At 56.7% G+C, this 17,520-nt stretch overlaps 1 protein-coding gene across 1 annotated transcript; it reads right to left on the reverse strand.

The window, feature by feature from the left end:
* Nucleotides 1–307: 307 nt before the first annotated feature.
* Nucleotides 308–12,560, reverse strand: GSS (glutathione synthetase). The gene is made up of 12 exons (XM_058036487.1): nucleotides 12,432–12,560; nucleotides 11,102–11,247; nucleotides 9,816–9,891; nucleotides 8,910–9,049; nucleotides 8,703–8,819; nucleotides 8,404–8,484; nucleotides 7,923–8,000; nucleotides 6,328–6,394; nucleotides 5,261–5,455; nucleotides 4,337–4,418; nucleotides 3,771–3,960; nucleotides 308–1,899 (listed from the first exon to the last, which is right to left on the reverse strand). The coding sequence occupies exons 1-12, from the start codon at nucleotides 12,558–12,560 to the stop codon at nucleotides 1,776–1,778; spliced, it is 1,425 nt and encodes a 474-aa protein (XP_057892470.1). The 3' UTR covers nucleotides 308–1,775.
* Nucleotides 12,561–17,520: the final 4,960 nt, after the last annotated feature.

Below are 17,520 nucleotides of genomic sequence, written 5' to 3' on the forward strand. Positions count from 1 at the left end.
ATGGATTATTTTTTTTTTCACATGTGATTTACTGTGGCTGGCAGTGCTGGCTCCATCCTGTGCCTCAGTTTCTCCCTGCTCTTCAGCCAGTGCTGCTCCAAGGCTCATGGAAAGCACAACACAGTGTGACACCCACATGTCACCAACCCCCTCATGCATCACTGGTTCCAGGGAGCTGGGTGAGGAGGTTCAGGGCTGCCAGCACGGCTCAGGGCTGCCCCACCTCCCCTTCCAGGCACAGCCATGGATCTCTGCACACCTGGCCAGGTGTGCCCCTGGGCATGGACAAACATGGCACAAACAGCAGTCAGATTGCACATTCCTTTTAATCTCTGGCTTGGGGTAATCAATCCCCCAACAAAACACCCAGGAAGCCCAGTTTCAGTCACACCTGGAGAATGGAGCAGTTTCCCAGGTGACCAAGTGGTGATTGATGCTGCAGCAGCAAAGAGCCAGCAGGGCTGGCACTCAGCACACCCAGGCTGCAGGAATTCTACCTTTGTGCTGCTTCTGTCACTCAGCACATCCTCTCTGCAGGAATTCTGCTTTTGTGCTGGTTCTGCCACTCAGCACATCCCATTCTGCAGGGATTCTGCCTCTGTGCTGGTTCTGTGTTACTGACAGGGCTGGGCTGAGGCTGCCTGAGCTCTTTGCTGCCAGAAAGGTGCAGCTTTTAGGGCTGAGGAGGAGAAGGGGCTGGAGGAAGAGGCAGAAGACCTTGAGCAGGAGAGCCCACACTGCTCCACTGCTGTGCTGTTCCCACTGATCCATAAAACCTGGAGGGAGCCACATGTTCCCCTCTGCTGGTGCTGGTCCCACAGTAAGGTGCTGGGAGCTGGGGCTGGGCTGCCCAGCCTCCCCTGCAATTCCTTCCTCACCACAGAGCTCCCAGGCTCAGCAGGAGCATTCCCAAGCCTGGGGCTCCCTGGCAGGAAGATGCTCAGGGTTTGATTTGCAGTGGGATGCACTGGCCCAAACCCAGGGTGCTTTGGGATTTATCAACACACACGAGGCTCCAATTCTCTGCTGCCTTGGGAGCTGCCTCCATCTCTGAGGGATTCTGTGGAGATCTGTTGGACATGGCTGCAGGAGGCAGAGGGAGCCTGCCCTGGACCCTGCACTGCTGCCTGCCCTGTGTGGCACAGAGGCACCCAGTGCAATAAAACAGGAGTTGGGCAAAGCAAAAGCAAAAGGCCCTTGGGCAAATTACCCAGGGCAGCTGTGCCTGGTGCAGGAACCCTGAGGATCCTCAGGCACAGAGGAAAACAGAAATCAGGATAGCAGCAGCATGGGAAGGAGGGCTGGAGAGGCCATGGGGAGTGGAGCTGGGCTCTCCTCTTTAATCTGGAGAGCACTGAGGCACATAAAGGCTGATCCTTGCCCATCCACCTTTCTCCTCTCATTCCTTAGGCTGTGTATGTCTCCAGAAACCGTGCAGCATAAGGAGCTCAGAAGTGGGAGCAGCACAAAGGCCTGTATGGCACCTTGACCCTTTGCTCTGCATCCCCCTGCCCCCAGAACCCTGCAGTGCTGGGAGTCACAGCTGGGCTGTGCCCAGGGCAGGGCCTCTGAGCAGGCAGAGCAAGGGAATCCTTCCTGGAGGGGGAACCAGCTCTGAGCAGCTGGGGCTGGCACCCAGGAGCCCTGAGCAGCTGCATCACACAGTCCCTCCTCACAGCCTCCAGCAGTCAGACCGTGGCAAGCACCCTAAGGAGGAATCCCTGGGGCAGAGCAGCTCTTGAGGCAGCAGAGAAGGAGGGTGGGGCCGTGGCTCCTCACACCAGGAACGGCGTGTCCAGCACGGCCACCCCGGCTGCCACCCCGCCGTCCGCGTGCTCGGTGGCCTTGGTGCGCAGCAGGTGCCCGGCGGCCTCGTTCAGCAGCAGCTCCCTGCCCTGCCTGCAGAGAGACAGGGACACTGAGCACAGAGAGGGACACTGAGCACAGAGAGGGACACTGAGCACAGACAGGGACACTGAGCACAGACAGGGACACTGAGCACAGAGACACTGAGCACAGAGAGGGACACTGAGCACAGACAGGGACACTGAGCACAGACAGGGACACTGAGCACAGAGACAGGGACACCGAGCACAGAGACAGGGACACTGAGCACAGAGAGGGACACTGAGCACAGAGAGAGGGACACTGAGCACAGAGACAGGGACACTGAGCACAGAGACAGGGACACTGAGCACAGACAGGGACACTGAGCACAGAGACAGGGACACTGAGCACAGACAGGGACACTGAGCACAGAGAGGGACGCTGAGCACAGAGAGGGACGCTGAGCACAGAGAGAGGGACACTGAGCACAGAGACAGGGACACTGAGCACAGAGAGGGACACTGAGCACAGAGACAGGGACACTGAGCACAGAGACAGGGACACTGAGCACAGAGAGGGACACTGAGCACAGAGAGGGACACTGAGCACAGAGACAGGGACACCGAGCACAGAGAGGGACACTGAGCACAGAGACAGGGACACTGACACTGCAGAGGGACACTGAGCACAGAGAGGGACACTGAGCACAGAGACAGGGACACTGAGCACAGACAGGGACACTGAGCACAGAGACAGGGACACTGACACTGCAGAGGGACACTGAGCACAGAGAGGGACACTGAGCACAGAGACAGGGACACTGAGCACAGAGACAGGGACACTGAGCACAGAGACAGGGACACTGAGCACAGAGAGGGACACTGAGCACAGACAGGGACACTGAGCACAGAGACAGGGACACTGAGCACAGAGAGGGACACTGAGCACAGACAGGGACACTGAGCACAGAGAGGGACACTGAGCACAGAGACAGGGACACTGAGCACACAGAGGGACACTGAGCACAGAGAGGGACACTGAGCACAGAGAGGGACACTGAGCACAGACAGGGACACTGAGCACAGAGACAGGGACACTGAGCACAGAGACAGGGACACTGAGCACAGACAGGGACACTGAGCACAGAGACAGGGACACTGAGCACAGAGAGGGACACTGAGCACAGAGAGGGACACTGACACTGCAGAGGGACACTGAGCACAGACAGGGACACTGAGCACAGAGAGAGGGACACTGACACTGCAGAGAGAGGGACATTGAGCACAGAGAGGGACACTGAGCCCCTGGCCAGCACTGAGCCCTGCAGAGCACAGGGCCCCTGGCAGCTCTCTGGAGCAGCAGGTTGCACCGTCCCTGTCAGGCACACAAGGCTAATGTGGGGGCCCTGCAGTGGGGGCTGCACTGGCCATTCTGCAAATGGGCACTGCCAGGGGATGAATGCTGCCAGAGCACCTTTGTTCCCAAAACTGTGTGTAATGGACTTCCATTTATACTCTATGGAAATGTGGCCTAAGAGGGTTACAAAACCAGCTCTTATTAGAGTTGAACGGGCATTAGGCCTTCAGGTATCCAGAGATCATTAGGGCTTCAGAAAAGCCACACATGGGGCTGCATGCAGAACCCAAGAAGTGCCCCCAGAAATCAGGGATGAGACACAAGGAGCTCAGGATCCCACTGCACCAATAATTGCCAGCACCAGCCCTGTGGTTTTCCAACAGCTCATTTGGCAGCAGGTTTAGAGCAGCAGCTCATGTGCTCAGAGCTGCTGCAGGGGCACAGACTGAATGGTCACATCTGTCCCCTGCACCTGCATGTCCCCAGACATCTGTCATGCAGCTGTACCTGGGCTGCACAGAGGGCAAAACGCTCCTGCTCCACATCAGGAGCAGAGAACTGCCCTGGAACACAAGCACACTGCTCACCTGACATAGACCCCAAAGATCCCGAGCTCAGAGATGCACTCTGACACTTGGAGGGGACTGTGAGCCCTCAGCAGGTAATTCAGTGCTGGCTGGGGTTTGATCTTATCCATCAAGATGTAGGAAGTTCTCTCAGGGCTGTCTTTGATCTTCTCCAGAACCTCCCTGAGCTCTTCACCATAGAGGTTGTTCCCTGGCAAACAAAAGCAGCACATCAAACCCTTCCAGGACAGCAGAATCCCCTGGCCCCAGCTCTGTGGCCCTGGCAGCCCAAATAACCCAGCCTTTGTCTCCCCAGGTGCTGCCTGGGCTCCCCACACCCAGCACCAGGGCCCTGGCAGCTCCTCCAGGAGCAAACTGCCTTAGTGGCAGGACTAGCCCCCATGGCTACGAGTAGCCACAGGCCACCCTTTGTCCCTCAGCAGAAGGCCAGGAGCTGGCACAGAGCTCCTGCCTGTCCCAAAAACAGCACAAACCACAATGGAAACTCCCAGGGGCCCAGCTCACACCTGCAGAGCCCAGCTCACACCTGCAGAGCCCAGCTCACACCTCCAGAGCCCAGCTCATACCTCCACCTTCACGCTGAGGCTTCAGCACGAAGCGGTCGGGGTCAGCGATGGCTGCAGCAGCCATTCTGTCACCTTCCTCACCCTGGCAGGGAAGGAGGGAAACAGGTGAACACCAGGAATTATTTCTTCATGGACAGGGTGGTTTCATATGGGAATGAGCTGGATGGAGTGACCACCCCTGGAGGTGTGTGGTGGTGTTCACAGAGGTCCAAGATGAGGTAAGAGATGAGAATCTTGACTCCATGTTTCAGAAGGCTGATTGATTATTTTCATAATATATCATTTTCTTTTAATATAATATATATATGATATATATTATATTAAAAGAGATATGATATATATTATATTCAAAGAAAAATGCTATATTAAAGCTATGATAAAAGAACAGAAGAAAGGATTTTATCAGAAGGCTTGAAAGGAATAGAAAGGAACGACAACAAAAGCTCATGACTCTCAGAGAGTCTGAGCCAGCTGGGCTGTGATTGGCCATTAATTAGAAACAACCAACATGGACCAATCACAGATGCACCTGTTGCATTCCACAGCAGCAGATAATCATTGTTTACATTTAATTTCTGAGGCCTCTCAGCTTGTGAGGAGAAAAAATCCTAGCAAAAGGATTTTTCATAAAATACGTCTGTGACAGAGGTGTTCAAGGAATGATGGAATGTGGCACTCAGTGCCATGTCTAGTTGATAATGTGGTGTTTGGGCAAAGGTTGGACTTTGTTCTTGGAGGGCTTTTCCAACCTCAATGATTCTGTGAACAGCAAAGCCTCAGGGAGCAGCAGGGGCTCCTCAGCAGATCCCTCTGAGCAGAAGCACCAACAAATTCCCCAAGGCCCACTGCTTGAGAAGAAGAGAGGGCTCTGCTAAGAGCACAGCAGCGCATGTCCCTCCCTGCTCCAGCCCCGCTGCCACTCACCTCATCCAGGGAGTAGAGTCCTGCAAAGGTGGCTCTGATCCGAGCAACGGCCTCAGGGTGGCCTGGCAGCAGCTTCTCCAGTGTCCCCTGCCTGCTGAGCTCCTGCTGCACCTTCTTGGTGCCCGCCAGCTGCGTGGCAATGTCGGGGCACTTCACTGCCCGCGAGCGCTCCAGCAGCAGCCGCGCCTCCCAGTTCTGAGGCAGAGCAGGAGCAGCCGTGCCAGGAGGGAAAACAGCACACAAAAGGTTTGCTCTGCTCTTTTCTGTGCAGTTCTCAACATATGGTTTGTCTCCTCCCTGCCTGCTGGCAGGGACAGGGGGTGGAAGCAGCACTCCAGAGAAAAGCAGGCGTGAATTTCCCGCCACCTCTGGGTGGCACAGTTAAATTAATCCACAGTGTGCACCTTCCCCAGCTGGTCCAGTGCTGCCACCTCGAGACACCAGCCAGATCTGCTCTGTGCTATTACTACCTGCAGCCTGATCATGCTAAGAGAGCACAGAGTGATCTGTAGACCAAGTCTGAAACCTTTAAGTAAGTTATACCTGTTACCCCCTGTTGTACAGAACATACCTGTACAACATACCTGGTAACCCCTGTTGTACAGAACATACCTGTACAACATACCTGTTACCCCTACTGTACAGAACATACCTGTACAACATACCTGGTAACCCCTACTGTACAGAACATACCTGTACAACCTTTTACTCCTATTGTACAGAACATACCTGTACAACATACCTGTTACCCCCTGTGGTACAGAACATACCTGTACAACATAGCTGTTAACCCCTGTTGTACAGAACATACCTGTACAACATACCTGTTAACCCCTACTGTACAGAAACAATTCAGTGCTGCACTAAGGGATGACCCCCTGGAGAAGAAAGCCACCCATTTTTCTTACTGCAGGGTCACCCCCCTGCTCTCTGGAGCCTCCCAATGCTCTCAGCCCCACCAGGCAGGACTGACCCCACCCCACAGAGGGTAGCTGCCCCTGAGGTTATTTGGAGCTGCCTGGGCAGTGCCCAGCTGTGGTTTCTGGGGCAGGGGGGTGGGTACTGACCTGCTCATCGTAGACCTGGGGCACATAGCCCTCTCTGTAATACACCACTGCGACCTCCTGGCCATCCCTGGAAAGGAAACCAGAAGTGCTCACAGAGCCAGGCCCCAGCACCAAGGGGGGATCACAGCCCCCTGCCCCTTCTCCTCTGGCCCTCCTGCTCCTGCCTGGCTCTGCCACAGCAAGTCCTGGCTCCTCTCCACTGAACCACAGCTCAGCCTGTCCCAAGGCACGGGGAGCTGACACCAGCCTCTGCTCTAACCAAAGGCTCAGTAATTCTGACACCCAGCTCTGCAGAGAGGTAAGCACCTCATTTTTAACAGCTTTTACCCCATGCTGCCCTGGGGGACTCAGCCTGGAGAAAAGGAGGCTCAGGGGGGACCTTGTGGCTCTGCACAACTCCTGACAGGAGGGGACAGCCACGGGGGTTGGGCAGTGCTCCCAGGGAACAGGGACGGGATAAGAGGAAACGCCCTCAGGTTGTACCACAGGAGGTTTAGACTGGAGATTAAGGAAAATCTCTTCACTGAAAAGGTGATCAAGCACTAGGACAGGCGGCTCAGGGCAGTGGAGGGACCTGAAATGTGAGGTTGTGGCACTTGGGGACGTGTTCAGTGGTGCTGGGTTACAGGCTGGACTCGATCTCAGGGGTCTTTTCCAGCCTTAACAGCTCTGTGATTCTTGAAGCTGGAAGGAACAAAGTTCTTCTGTGGCAATTCAAGGTAAGACATCAACTCAACAACCTGAGAGGCACCAAACCAGCCTGCTGCCAGGGCTGGGCTGGCAGCACAGCTGTAGCACCACATGCCCAAGCTTTGGCATCCAAACTGTGCACTTGGTCTGGGAGCTCCTTCAGGCAGACAGGAGATATCCAGCAGCAACAGGGGGGATGCTCAGGAGGAAGAACAAGGGATACACTTTCCCCTCAACTATCCAGCCATGACAACACATTCATTAATTAAACACAGCACAGACCCCAAAGGTCAAAAAATCTCACTACAGAAAAATCATTGTCATGAAACTACATGTTCCCTTAGGTTCATAGAGTCCCTTCCCTTGGGTTCATATAGCTCCCAGCACATTACCTGGAAATAGGACAAACGTCACACTTGGGACCAGCTGGGAGCCTGTGATCCTCCCATCCTGGTCTCCACAGGGATAGGCAAGACACAGAGAGTTCAAACCCAAGAGATCCCCAGAGGACATGGAATGCTTCCTCTCCTGCACTAAAAACCCAGCCCAGCCCCCCCTGGCAGAGCAGCACGTGAACAGTGAACAGGAAATGGCTCTGTGGGAGCCTCTCAAACAGCCAGGGCTGCTCAGAGCAGACCTTTGTGCAGGAGGTAAAGATCCCCCAGAGCAATGAAGGCTGAAGGAGGGAGGTTATGACTGCAACTGTAAGGCACTGATGTGTATCTGCAAAATCTCACCACTGTGAACACACAGCCATGGCAGCTCCAGGAGGAAGCAGCAGCCTGGAGCATGGAAGAGAACTGTTTCCTCAGCCATTTCTTCCAGGCAGCCTTGGCTGCAGGCTCCCCCTGGCAGCCCCAGGTGCCCAGGAGCAGGCAGGAGTGCGCACCTTGGCTCATACTCACATATACAGCCTCCTGCTGGCATCCAGGGAGCCCTGCTCAAACACGTCCCGGAACCGCTTCCTCAGCACGCGGATGTTCCTGCAAGAGCAGTGCCACAGTCACCAGGCTGCCCACAGGCACCTGAGCTGCAGGTCAGGGGTGGAATTCATGCATCTACAGGTTCCTTCACAAACAGACTAAGCTTTGTGCTATGGAGCCAGAGAAATCCTACAAATCCCCAAAACCTCCCTGTTTAGGAACCCATTCTGTGTTTCCTACGATCTGCCAGCTGCTTGCTCAGCTTTCCATATCAGAAACTGAACCATCACCTCCCACCTTTCCCACCCCAGGAAAATTCAAACTTTACCTGTTCCAAAAAACTCCCTGTTTAGGAACCCATCCTACACTTCCTAAGATCTGCCAGCTGTATGCTCAGCTTTCCATATCAGATTCTGAACCATAACCTCCTTCCTTTCCCATCCCAGGAAAATTCAAACTTTACCTGTTCCAAAGTTCATTTTCTACACAACGCTGATCAAAAATATTCCTCTGGACATCCTCCACCAGAAACATCACCACAGCCCTGGAAGAGATACCAAGGACATCATCAAACCCATAAACACTCCACATGCTCCTAGCTGGATCACCAGCTCTCCTGGATTGTTACATGAAACAAGGGACACTGGCAGTGTGTTTGGCATCTCCTCCAGGCTCCCTCTTCCTCTCACCCTTTGAGATCACCCCACCTGAGCAGCACAGCTCTCCATCTCTGTGCTTCAGGCTCCCTGCACTGCTCCTTACCTTTGGGACCCATAGAGCTCCCAAGCTTTGGCAATTCCCAAGGCCAGCCCCTTGGCTGGGTTGTTGGGCAGCAGCTGTGATGCCTCCTCACTCTTTCCCAGCACTTTCAACACCAACCTGTGGAACACAAAGCTGTAAATGCCATGTCCATGGAGCAAGGAGCAGCCTGCAGAGCACAGGGGCCATGCAGGGGGAGGTGTTCCTTACCTGTGGACATCAGCAGTGCGGGAGGTGAGCCCTCCAAAGCTGGCAGCAATGGTGTTTATTTCTATCTGCCTCAGAGCTGCTGTGCCTTCCAGCCCACAGTCAAACATGTAATCCGAGCGGTTGATGCCCAAAAACACCGTCTGCAACACAGGGAGGGCAGCTGGGGTCTCCTGTGGCCTGTAACTGCAAATCCTTTGCTGACCTTGCTTCAAAATCCTCCCAGAGCAGATCCAGAGAATCCCAGAATAGGTTGGGTTGGAAGGGACTTTGAAGACCACCTCACCCCAGTCCTTGCAGCTGGCAGGGACCCCTTCCACTAGAGCAAGCTGCTCCAAGCCCTGTCCAACCTGGAACTGAGTATTTTCAGGGGTGGGACAGCCACAGCTTCTCTGGGCAATGTGTGCCAGCACCTCACCACCTGCACAGTAAATTTCCTAATATCTCATCTAAACCCGTTCAGTCAGTTTGAAGCCATTCCCTCTTGTCCTGTCACCCTCAGTTTGATACAAACCATGCAGGTCACACCCCTGGGTGCTCTGCTCCCTGCCCACAGCCCTCTCAGAGCTCCAGAGGAGCTCCCAACACTGAAAGTAAAGGAGATTCTGCAGGGATGGTGCAGGTTCTCAACAGGACACATGTCCCTGCACACCCTGAGGCTCCCAGAGGACAAACCCCATGAACTCCTCCCTCTCCAGGCCAGGCTGTTTCCAGCAGCACCAACCAAAGAGCTCAGCTGTTCAACAGGGCAAGGTCCTGAGCTCAGCACTGTGACAAGACATTGCAGGGCAGGGAGTGACCAGCCTGGCACAGCTCAGAGTCCACAGTGCCAAAGCTTGCAGCCAGAGCCCAGGCACCCCCAGCACAATGCCAAGGGGCACAGACCACTGGGATGCCCTGCCCAGGTACCTGAGCCAGGCCTTCCTCCAAAACCTGCTTGTAGATTCTGAAGAGCCGAGCTGTGAAGTCATCGACCTTGATGGTGCTAGAGAGAAACACAGACCAGGTCAGTCCCCTGCTGCTGTCACAGAGGGACAAGAAAATTAATTATTCTGCAGAAAAAGCCCTTAGCAGGGGCATTCTCCAGCACAAAGAGCAGAACCATGTCCTCTGGGGATCTCTTGGGTTTGAACTGGGGCTCAGCCAAGTGCTGTAGCACTGTGAAACACCTCCCCAAGAATGCTCAGTGCAAAACCACAACACAAACCCAGCTTGCCAAGCACAGCCTCTGCACAAAAGGCCCTCCTGTGCAGAGGTGACTCACTGCCAGGGCAGAGATGGGACAGAATTCTGCAGGTTCAGGCAGAAAGCACAGGTCTCTCTGGGCCTGCACACACAGTTCAGAGAAGCTTCATCCAATCCCCCTGTCCTGTCAGGCTCCAAACCCCACACACTGGGGCCCTGCTAGAGCAGACCTGGCTTTTCCTCAGGGCCCCAAATCCTGAACAGCACCTCCAGGGAGCTGCCCTGGCACAGGGCAGGCACCTGAGCACACACAAGCCCCAGGTGCTGCATTCTTTAAGCACAGGTACAAACGTGTCCCCACAGGCTCTGGCTGCAGCCAGCTCTGGAACAGCTCCAAAGGGTGAGGATTTAACAAAACAAAAGGATGCTGGAAAACAGCCTCCTCTGCTCTGTCCCAGTGCCAGAGGCAGCAGAACATGCACAGGCAGCACAGAACGGGCAGTGGGAAGGGAAGAGGGATTTGTGCAAACATCAGCCCCACAATCACGAGTGACAAAATGCAACAGCCACAGATAAACTCAGCAGCACCCAGGAGCCAGAGCTGGACAATTCTCCTGCAGCCAGAGCTTGTGGCTGGGAAAGAGGGCAGGGGGTGACTGAGGGAGGGTGTGGAAACAGAACAGACACCTTTTCATCACTGCTGCAGCACAGCTGGTGGGTACTGAACAGACACAGGCAGATGCAGAATAAAACTAAAAGAGACTCCTAAAACCAGGACTCAAAGACTCCAGTGATTTGCATTTAAGGCTCAGGAGCTCAAAAGCCCACGAGTATGAATTTATGAGCCTGAAAAAGTGGCAAAGTTGAAGATGATAGCAGGGAATCAGGTCTTGGCCAGATGTCCCATTTTCTGGGGCCCAAGAAAACCTCAGAAAGACAGAGATGTCACAAGGGTAATAAAGCTTTACATTTAAAATATCTCATTAAAATGCAACATGCAAGAACATTACCTGGCCAGAGTTTGCTCCAGGAATTCTCTGTTTTGACTGACAGCATCCACCAGCAGGTTAAAATCCTGCTGGACAGCATAGGCTTGTTCAAACAAGGCCCGTGGCACTGCGGATGGGAGCAGCGTGAAGGGGGCATAATTCACCACCTGCAGGCAGGGATGCAACACAGCACTCAGGTCTGGGCAGCTCAACAGGGGCTAAGGAGGTGCTTCCTCTGCTTGTCTGAAGGCTGAGGGCACCCCCAGCCCTGCAGGGCAGACATATGGATGGCCTCAACCCTGCTGATTGCTCACTTCTGAGGGTTCTGCTTTATGAACCACCTGCAGAGGGGCTGGGCTGACTGCCTCCCCCTGCCTCCCCCTGAACTGGACAGCACTGCCTCCAGAACTTCTCAGGGGCAGAGAAAAAGGTAATTTGCCAGTCCTGGGTTTTGGCTGTTTGGTTCTTACTTCCTCTGATCCCTGCTCCAGAGCCCTGGCACATTCTACATGCACAGGGTCACGCTCACAGCCCATATATTACACCAGAGAGAAGTTTCCAATTCACCTGGATTTTCACATCAAACAAGGGACACTGGCAGTGTGTTTGGCCTCTCCTCCCAGGCTCCCTCACCCTTTGATATCACTCAGAGCCCTGATCTGACATCAAGTAGCAGTGCTGTGGTGAACAACTCCCTCCTTGCACCTCTGCCAGCTGCCTGCTTGCCCTCAGGCTCCTCAGGGACCCTTCCCCAATGGTGCCCCCCCCTCCTGCACAGGGGCACTTCTTCCTCTGAGACCCCTCATGGCATTCTGCTCCAACAGGCTGAGCCCTCCCACCCCAGCCATCCACCAGGGATTGCTCAGAGGCAAATCCCACACATCAGCCATCTCCACCCCTGTCACCTCACCCTAGTTATGGGACAAAGGCTGACTGTAGCTGGGAACATGCCAAAAGAGGCCCCTCTGTGAGACTCTCCTCTGGTTCAAAGGTTCATATGGGTGGTGAGAGGCTGGGAAAGGGAATAACTCCCAGCACTACAACAGGCAGCTTCCTAAGCCTTCTCAGACCTATCCCTCTGCTTGGAAAAGGGAATCTGTATGGCAGGGCTGTCATTGGGATGGGCTGTGAGCTGCACCCCAGGGAAGGCTGTCCCTTGGGGAGCTGTACTCATCATTGGGATGGGCTGTGAGCTGCACCCCAGGGAAGGCTGTCCCTTGGGGAGCTGTACTCATCATTGGGATGGGCTGTGAGCTGCACCCCAGTGAAGGCTGTCCCTAGGGGAGCCGCTCCTTGCCAAGGGCTCAGTACCCCCGGCACGGAGCGGCTCCTCCCCGCGCTGTGCACTCACATCCGAGGTGTTGGGCTGCTCCCCGGTCCGCATCAGCACCCCCGCCAGCAGCGCCGCGTCCACCGCCACCGCCGCCGCCTCCCGCACGGCCGCCGCGTCCCGCACCACGTCCTGCCAGGCCGCGGCCATGGCAGCGCTGCGGGCACAGCAAGCACGGCGTCACCGCCCGGCCCGCAGCCTGAGCCGGGCCCGGCTGTCCCCACCCCTGTGCCCTGAGCCCGGCCCCTGTCTGTCCCCGGCCCCTGTGCCCTGAGCCCCGGCTGTCCCCACCCCTGTGCCCTGAGCCCGGCCCCTGTCTGTCCCCGGCCCCTGTGCCCCGGCTGACCCCAGCCCCTGTGCCCTGAGCCCCTGACTGTCCCCAGCCCCTGACCCACAACCCCCGGCTGTCCCCCAGGCCCGGTGTCCTGACCCCCGGTCCCCGGCTGTCCCCAGCTCCTGAGCGCCAACCCCTGGTTGTCCCCAGCCCCTGTGCTGTCCCCGGCCCCTGTGCCCCGACCCCCTGTGCTGTCCCCAGCCCCTGACCCACAACCCCCGGCTGTCCCCAGCCCCTGTGCCCTGAGCCCGGCCCCTGTCCGTCCCCAGCCCCTGTGCCCTGAGCCCGGCCCCTGTCTGTCCCCGGCCCCTGTGCCCCGGCTGTCCCCGGCCCCTGTGCCCTGAGCCCCGGCTGTCCCCGGCCCCTGTGCCCTGAGCCCCGGTTGTCCCCCAGGCCCGGTGTCCTGACCCCCGGTCCCCGGCTGTCCCCAGCTCCTGAGCGCCAACCCCTGGTTGTCCCCAGCCCCTGTGCTGTCCCCGGCCCCTGTGCCCCGACCCCCTGTGCTGTCCCCAGCCCCTGCGCCCTGATCCCAGCCCCCGGCTGTCCCCGCTCCCTGTGCTCTCACCCCGCTCCCTGTCCCCTCGCCGGCCCCCTGCCCCTAGACTGTCAGCGCGCCCCGACCCTGGCGGGCAACCTCCGGCCCCTTCCTGGTTCCCGCTCCCCGCTTCCTGAGCCCCAGTCCCCGGTACATCGCTGTCCCTGACCCCCAAGCCCGCTGTCCGTCCCAGCCCCTCACTGACCCCCGGTCCGTCCCGGCGCCCCCGGTTCCGCCGTCCGGACCCGGACCCGCTCCGGCCGCTCGGTGCGGGCGCTGCGGACCGCCCCGTGATTGGACGAGCCGAGCCCCTCGCTCCGCCCCTCATGCAGATTGGCAGCTCAATGAACCAATCAGTGTGGTGAAAGCGCCCCTCGTGTGCGATGCCGCGCAGCGGGGGCGGGAGGAGGAGGAGCCGCGTCGGGAGCGCGCAGCGCGCACGCGCCGGGCTGTGTTACGGCGGTGTGACGCCATGTCGCGACATCATGAGGGCGACGAGGCTGCTGAAGATGCAGCTCGTGAAATCCGCCCACTGCGTGCGGCGGCTGCTCGGGGCCAGAGCTGCTGGGAGCCCAGAGCCATGGAAACGGTGGGCGGAGTGTTGTTAGAGGCCCTTTCCAACATCACCGATCCTGTAATTCCGTGCGAACCTTCCCCGCCCTTGCTGCCCTCACGGGAGCTGAATGCACCCTGGGCAGGCGGGGCAGAACAGAGCAACTGCGGACCTGCCTGAGGAAGGGAATTTGGAATATTGTTCTGTTTTCCGTTTCTTGCCCTGTTCCTCACGCAGGTGCCTTTGAGAAGGGCTGGCCGAGGGTTCCCTGTGCAGCCCCAGGGCTGATGTCCCCTGTAGTGCCCATGGAGCTGCGCCGTGCTCCCCGGTGTCCCCGGGGGATGTCCCGGCCATGTGCCCTGCAGGAAGGTGCTCCCAGGTTCTCAGCAGTGTTCTGGGTGCCCTGGGGCACAGTGCTGAGGTTTTTCTGGCCCTGTGACCGTGGCTTTGTGCTCTCTGCCCTCATGTCACACAGAGCCAAGACTGGGGATCTTTGGGCCTCTTCACCTGGGGATGCCTGGCAAAGAGCAGGTCTCAGAACCCTTTCATGTACTTACAGGACATTCAATTCCCAACAAAAGGGCTTGAAATGACAGTGTGGGAAATCGAGAGGGTTAATTTTCTATTAGGAACAAGCAGAAGTTGGATGTAAATAAATCAAACCCAAACAGGTCCTTTCTACTTTTTTATTTCAATGTGCAGACGAACTGTCAGTCCTAAGTTTGTCTGTCCTCTGAATAAGTGTAATGAAATGGGACAACCTTGTGTTGGTACCTCCAACAGTGTAAAAAGAAACAAGATTTGTTGTCATCACAAGGCAAACATTTGTGCATCCACTGAAATAATAGAATGACTTGAGCATTTTCACAGCTCATTTAGGACAGAACCGTGAGGCTCCAACCAAAACTGCAGGGCTGGAGTTGGTTTGTAACCTGTGCTAGGAACGTCTGAAGCCATGGATGGCTGGTGAGGAGATGGGGTGTGATGCTCACGTGCAGCCGAGGCAGCAAGAGCTGGACAGCAGCCTCACATTTGCATCCCAACAGGGGCCAGCCCTGTCCCCTGGCAGCCAGACCCCCCGTGTGCCAGGCTCACCCCACACTGGGCAGCAGGGCAGTGAGGGGACCCTGCCTCTCTGCTCCTCTCTCTGTGCCTGTGGGGCTGCCTGCAGCTCTGGGGCTCCACCAGGACAGAAGAAGCTGTTGAAGCTCCAGAGGAGGCCACAAAGTTCCTGAGGGGAACTTCCCCATGGGGAAAGGCTGAGAGAGCTGGGGCTGTTGAGGCTGGAGAAGAGGAGGTTGTGTGGAGACCTCCCAGCACCTTCCCAGGTGTGAAGGAGCCACAGGGAACTGTGGGGGGACTGTCAGGAACTGTGATGACAGGACAAGGGGAATGGGATCGAACTGAAAGAGAGTAGGCTTAGATTTGATGATGGGAGGAAATTGTTTACTCTGAGGGTGCTGGGCCCTGGCACAGGCTGTGCAGAGAGGCTGTGGATGCCCCATCCCTGGGAACATTCAAGGCCAGGTTCCATGGGCCCTGAGCAACCTCAGGGCTGCTGGGAGGTTGCTCAGGTTGGAATGGAATGATCTTTAGGGTCCTTGTAAGTGTAATCATTCAAGGATTTGATCATTTTACAATCCTTATCCACCAGTGCAGAGCAGCCCTGGAATTCTGGTGATACCACAGCTCCCAGATGGCACTGGAAGCCAGCAGCTGGAAACGAGCACAGCACACCCTTCACCTGCTGCCAGTGGTCACTTGTCACCTGCTCCCCAGTATGTCCATCAATTCTGAGCTGTTCCTGCTGTCTGGATTTTCCCTGCAGGATGTGCACTGCTGCCCCAGTGAAGGTGCAGTGCCATTCCAGGGAGGGGGGCACCCCTGACTGCCCAGACAGGCTGGAGCAAAGTGGGAATGGTGTGGAACAGAGACCCCACTGTGAGGTTTGGCTTCCTGCTGCAGCCTGACAGGTGGAGAGGAGGAGATGGAAGTGGATATATGAAGAAATGATGGAGGTGGAGCTTGATGGAGGAAGAAATGGAGGACATGGAGGTCGATGAGGAAGATGAGGAGCAGCCCATGATCCTGGGATGAAGATGGAGCCCCACAGCAGGACAGGCAGGTGCTGGCCATGCCCTGCCCCTGATGGAGGTGGATGTGGAAGAGTTTGTTGGGGAGCTGGAGGTTGCTATGGAGGAAGAATGGAGGACATGGAGGTCGATGAGGAAGATGAGGAGCAGCCCATGATCCTGGGATGAAGATGGAGCCCCAGGACAGGACAGGCAGGTGTTGGCCATGCCCTGCCCACAGGCAGGGTGGGTCCCCTGCTGCCAGGCTGGGGCTGGGCTGGGTGCCCTGCTCAGGGACACGGTGCCCAGGGGGCTCTGGATTGTGGTGGCACAAACACCACCCCAGCCTGTCCTGTGCTTGCTCTGGGCCACACCAGCCCCATCCCAGCACCTGGGGCCCGGCTCCAGCCCAGCTGGGCTCAGTGCTGGCAGCAGAGTGCCACTGTGCCAGTGTGTGCCAGCCTGGGGGCACAGGGAACAGCCCTCAGGGCCAGGCTGGAACGGTCCTGTGCTGCTTCCCTCTCTTCCAGAACTGACAGAGATGCTGGCTGTGGAATCTTCATTTTGTACATATGTTTTGTAGGCTGTTCTTTGATAGTTTCCTGTAAACATGTTATGAATATTGTTATTTCATAGAGCCTTCTGTAAATATGTTTCACGGGTTGTTATTTCATTGGGTCTTGTGTAAATACATTTTGAAGATTGTTTTTTCTTGGACCCTTCTGTAAATATGTTCTATAGATTGTTGTTGTTACAATGATTCTTATCATGTAAATAAGTTTGTTGGTTTTACTCGTCTTCTGTAAATACATTGTCCTTGTTTGTCACAGTTCTCTTTGCATTTTCTTTGGGCACAAGTAGTGTTTGCAGAGTTTTGGTTTCCACTTTCTCTGGGTTCCTGGGGCTGGAGGTCCCTGGGGGTGCTGGCATGGCCACCCTGGAGCTGGGGGTCCCTGTGCACACGGGGTCCCACTGATGCCACTCCTGGAACTGGGCACTACTCGTGTTCCTGGGCTGCTGCAGAGCAGTGTCCCCAAGAGCAAAGCTGTCACCAGCAGAGAGGGGGCTCTGACAGCAGCGGCCCCTGCAGCGATGTCACCAAAGCAGGCAGGAAACATTTGGCCACGGGGACTTCTGGGCCGAGCCAGCATCAGGCCACAGGGATACAAAATCCACATTCACACTCTGAAGGCCGTCACAGCATTGGGAGCAGCTGGAGCCAGGATCTGGGGAGCAGATTTTGCAGCTGCAGCGGCCGATGTTAAAGGCCTGGAGCCCCCAAAGGCTCCAGCCTTTGCTTCCCCACCAGCTTTGTGCCCGGATTGTTCAAGAGAAAAAAGCCAAGCGAGGGGATCCTTGCCCTGGCCCGCAGCGGGATCAGCCCCTGTGCCCCACTCGGGTAGGGCCTGGAGGGCCCAGCGCTGGCCGTGCTGGGCCGGGGCCTGCGGGTGCCGGTGCCCGCGGTGGCTGGTGGGTCGCTGTGGGAGCGCTGGGTGCTGGCACCGAGCCCCGGCGGCTGCGATGGGCAGGGCAGGGCTGCGGGCTCACACAGCAACGAGTGCAACGAGCCCGGGGCCCAGCAGTGCCCGAACTCGGCCCCTTCCCGGGCAGCTTCC

This window comes from Melospiza georgiana, chromosome 17, assembly GCF_028018845.1.
Source record: "Melospiza georgiana isolate bMelGeo1 chromosome 17, bMelGeo1.pri, whole genome shotgun sequence".
NCBI lineage: Eukaryota > Metazoa > Chordata > Aves > Passeriformes > Passerellidae > Melospiza > Melospiza georgiana.

Excerpts from the sequence above, each read along its gene's own strand:
- GSS (XM_058036487.1), bottom strand. The coding sequence starts at position 12,560 with ATGGCCGCGGCCTGGCAGGACGTGGTGCGGGACGCGGCGGCCGTGCGG. Across the intron at positions 8,485-8,702 it reads GAGCTCTATGGGTCCCAAAG|GGCTGTGGTGATGTTTCTGG; the intron begins GTAAGGAGCAGT and ends TATCTCTTCCAG. Across the intron at positions 6,395-7,922 it reads GCCAGCAGGAGGCTGTATAT|GGATGGCCAGGAGGTCGCAG; the intron begins GTGAGTATGAGC and ends TTTCCTTTCCAG.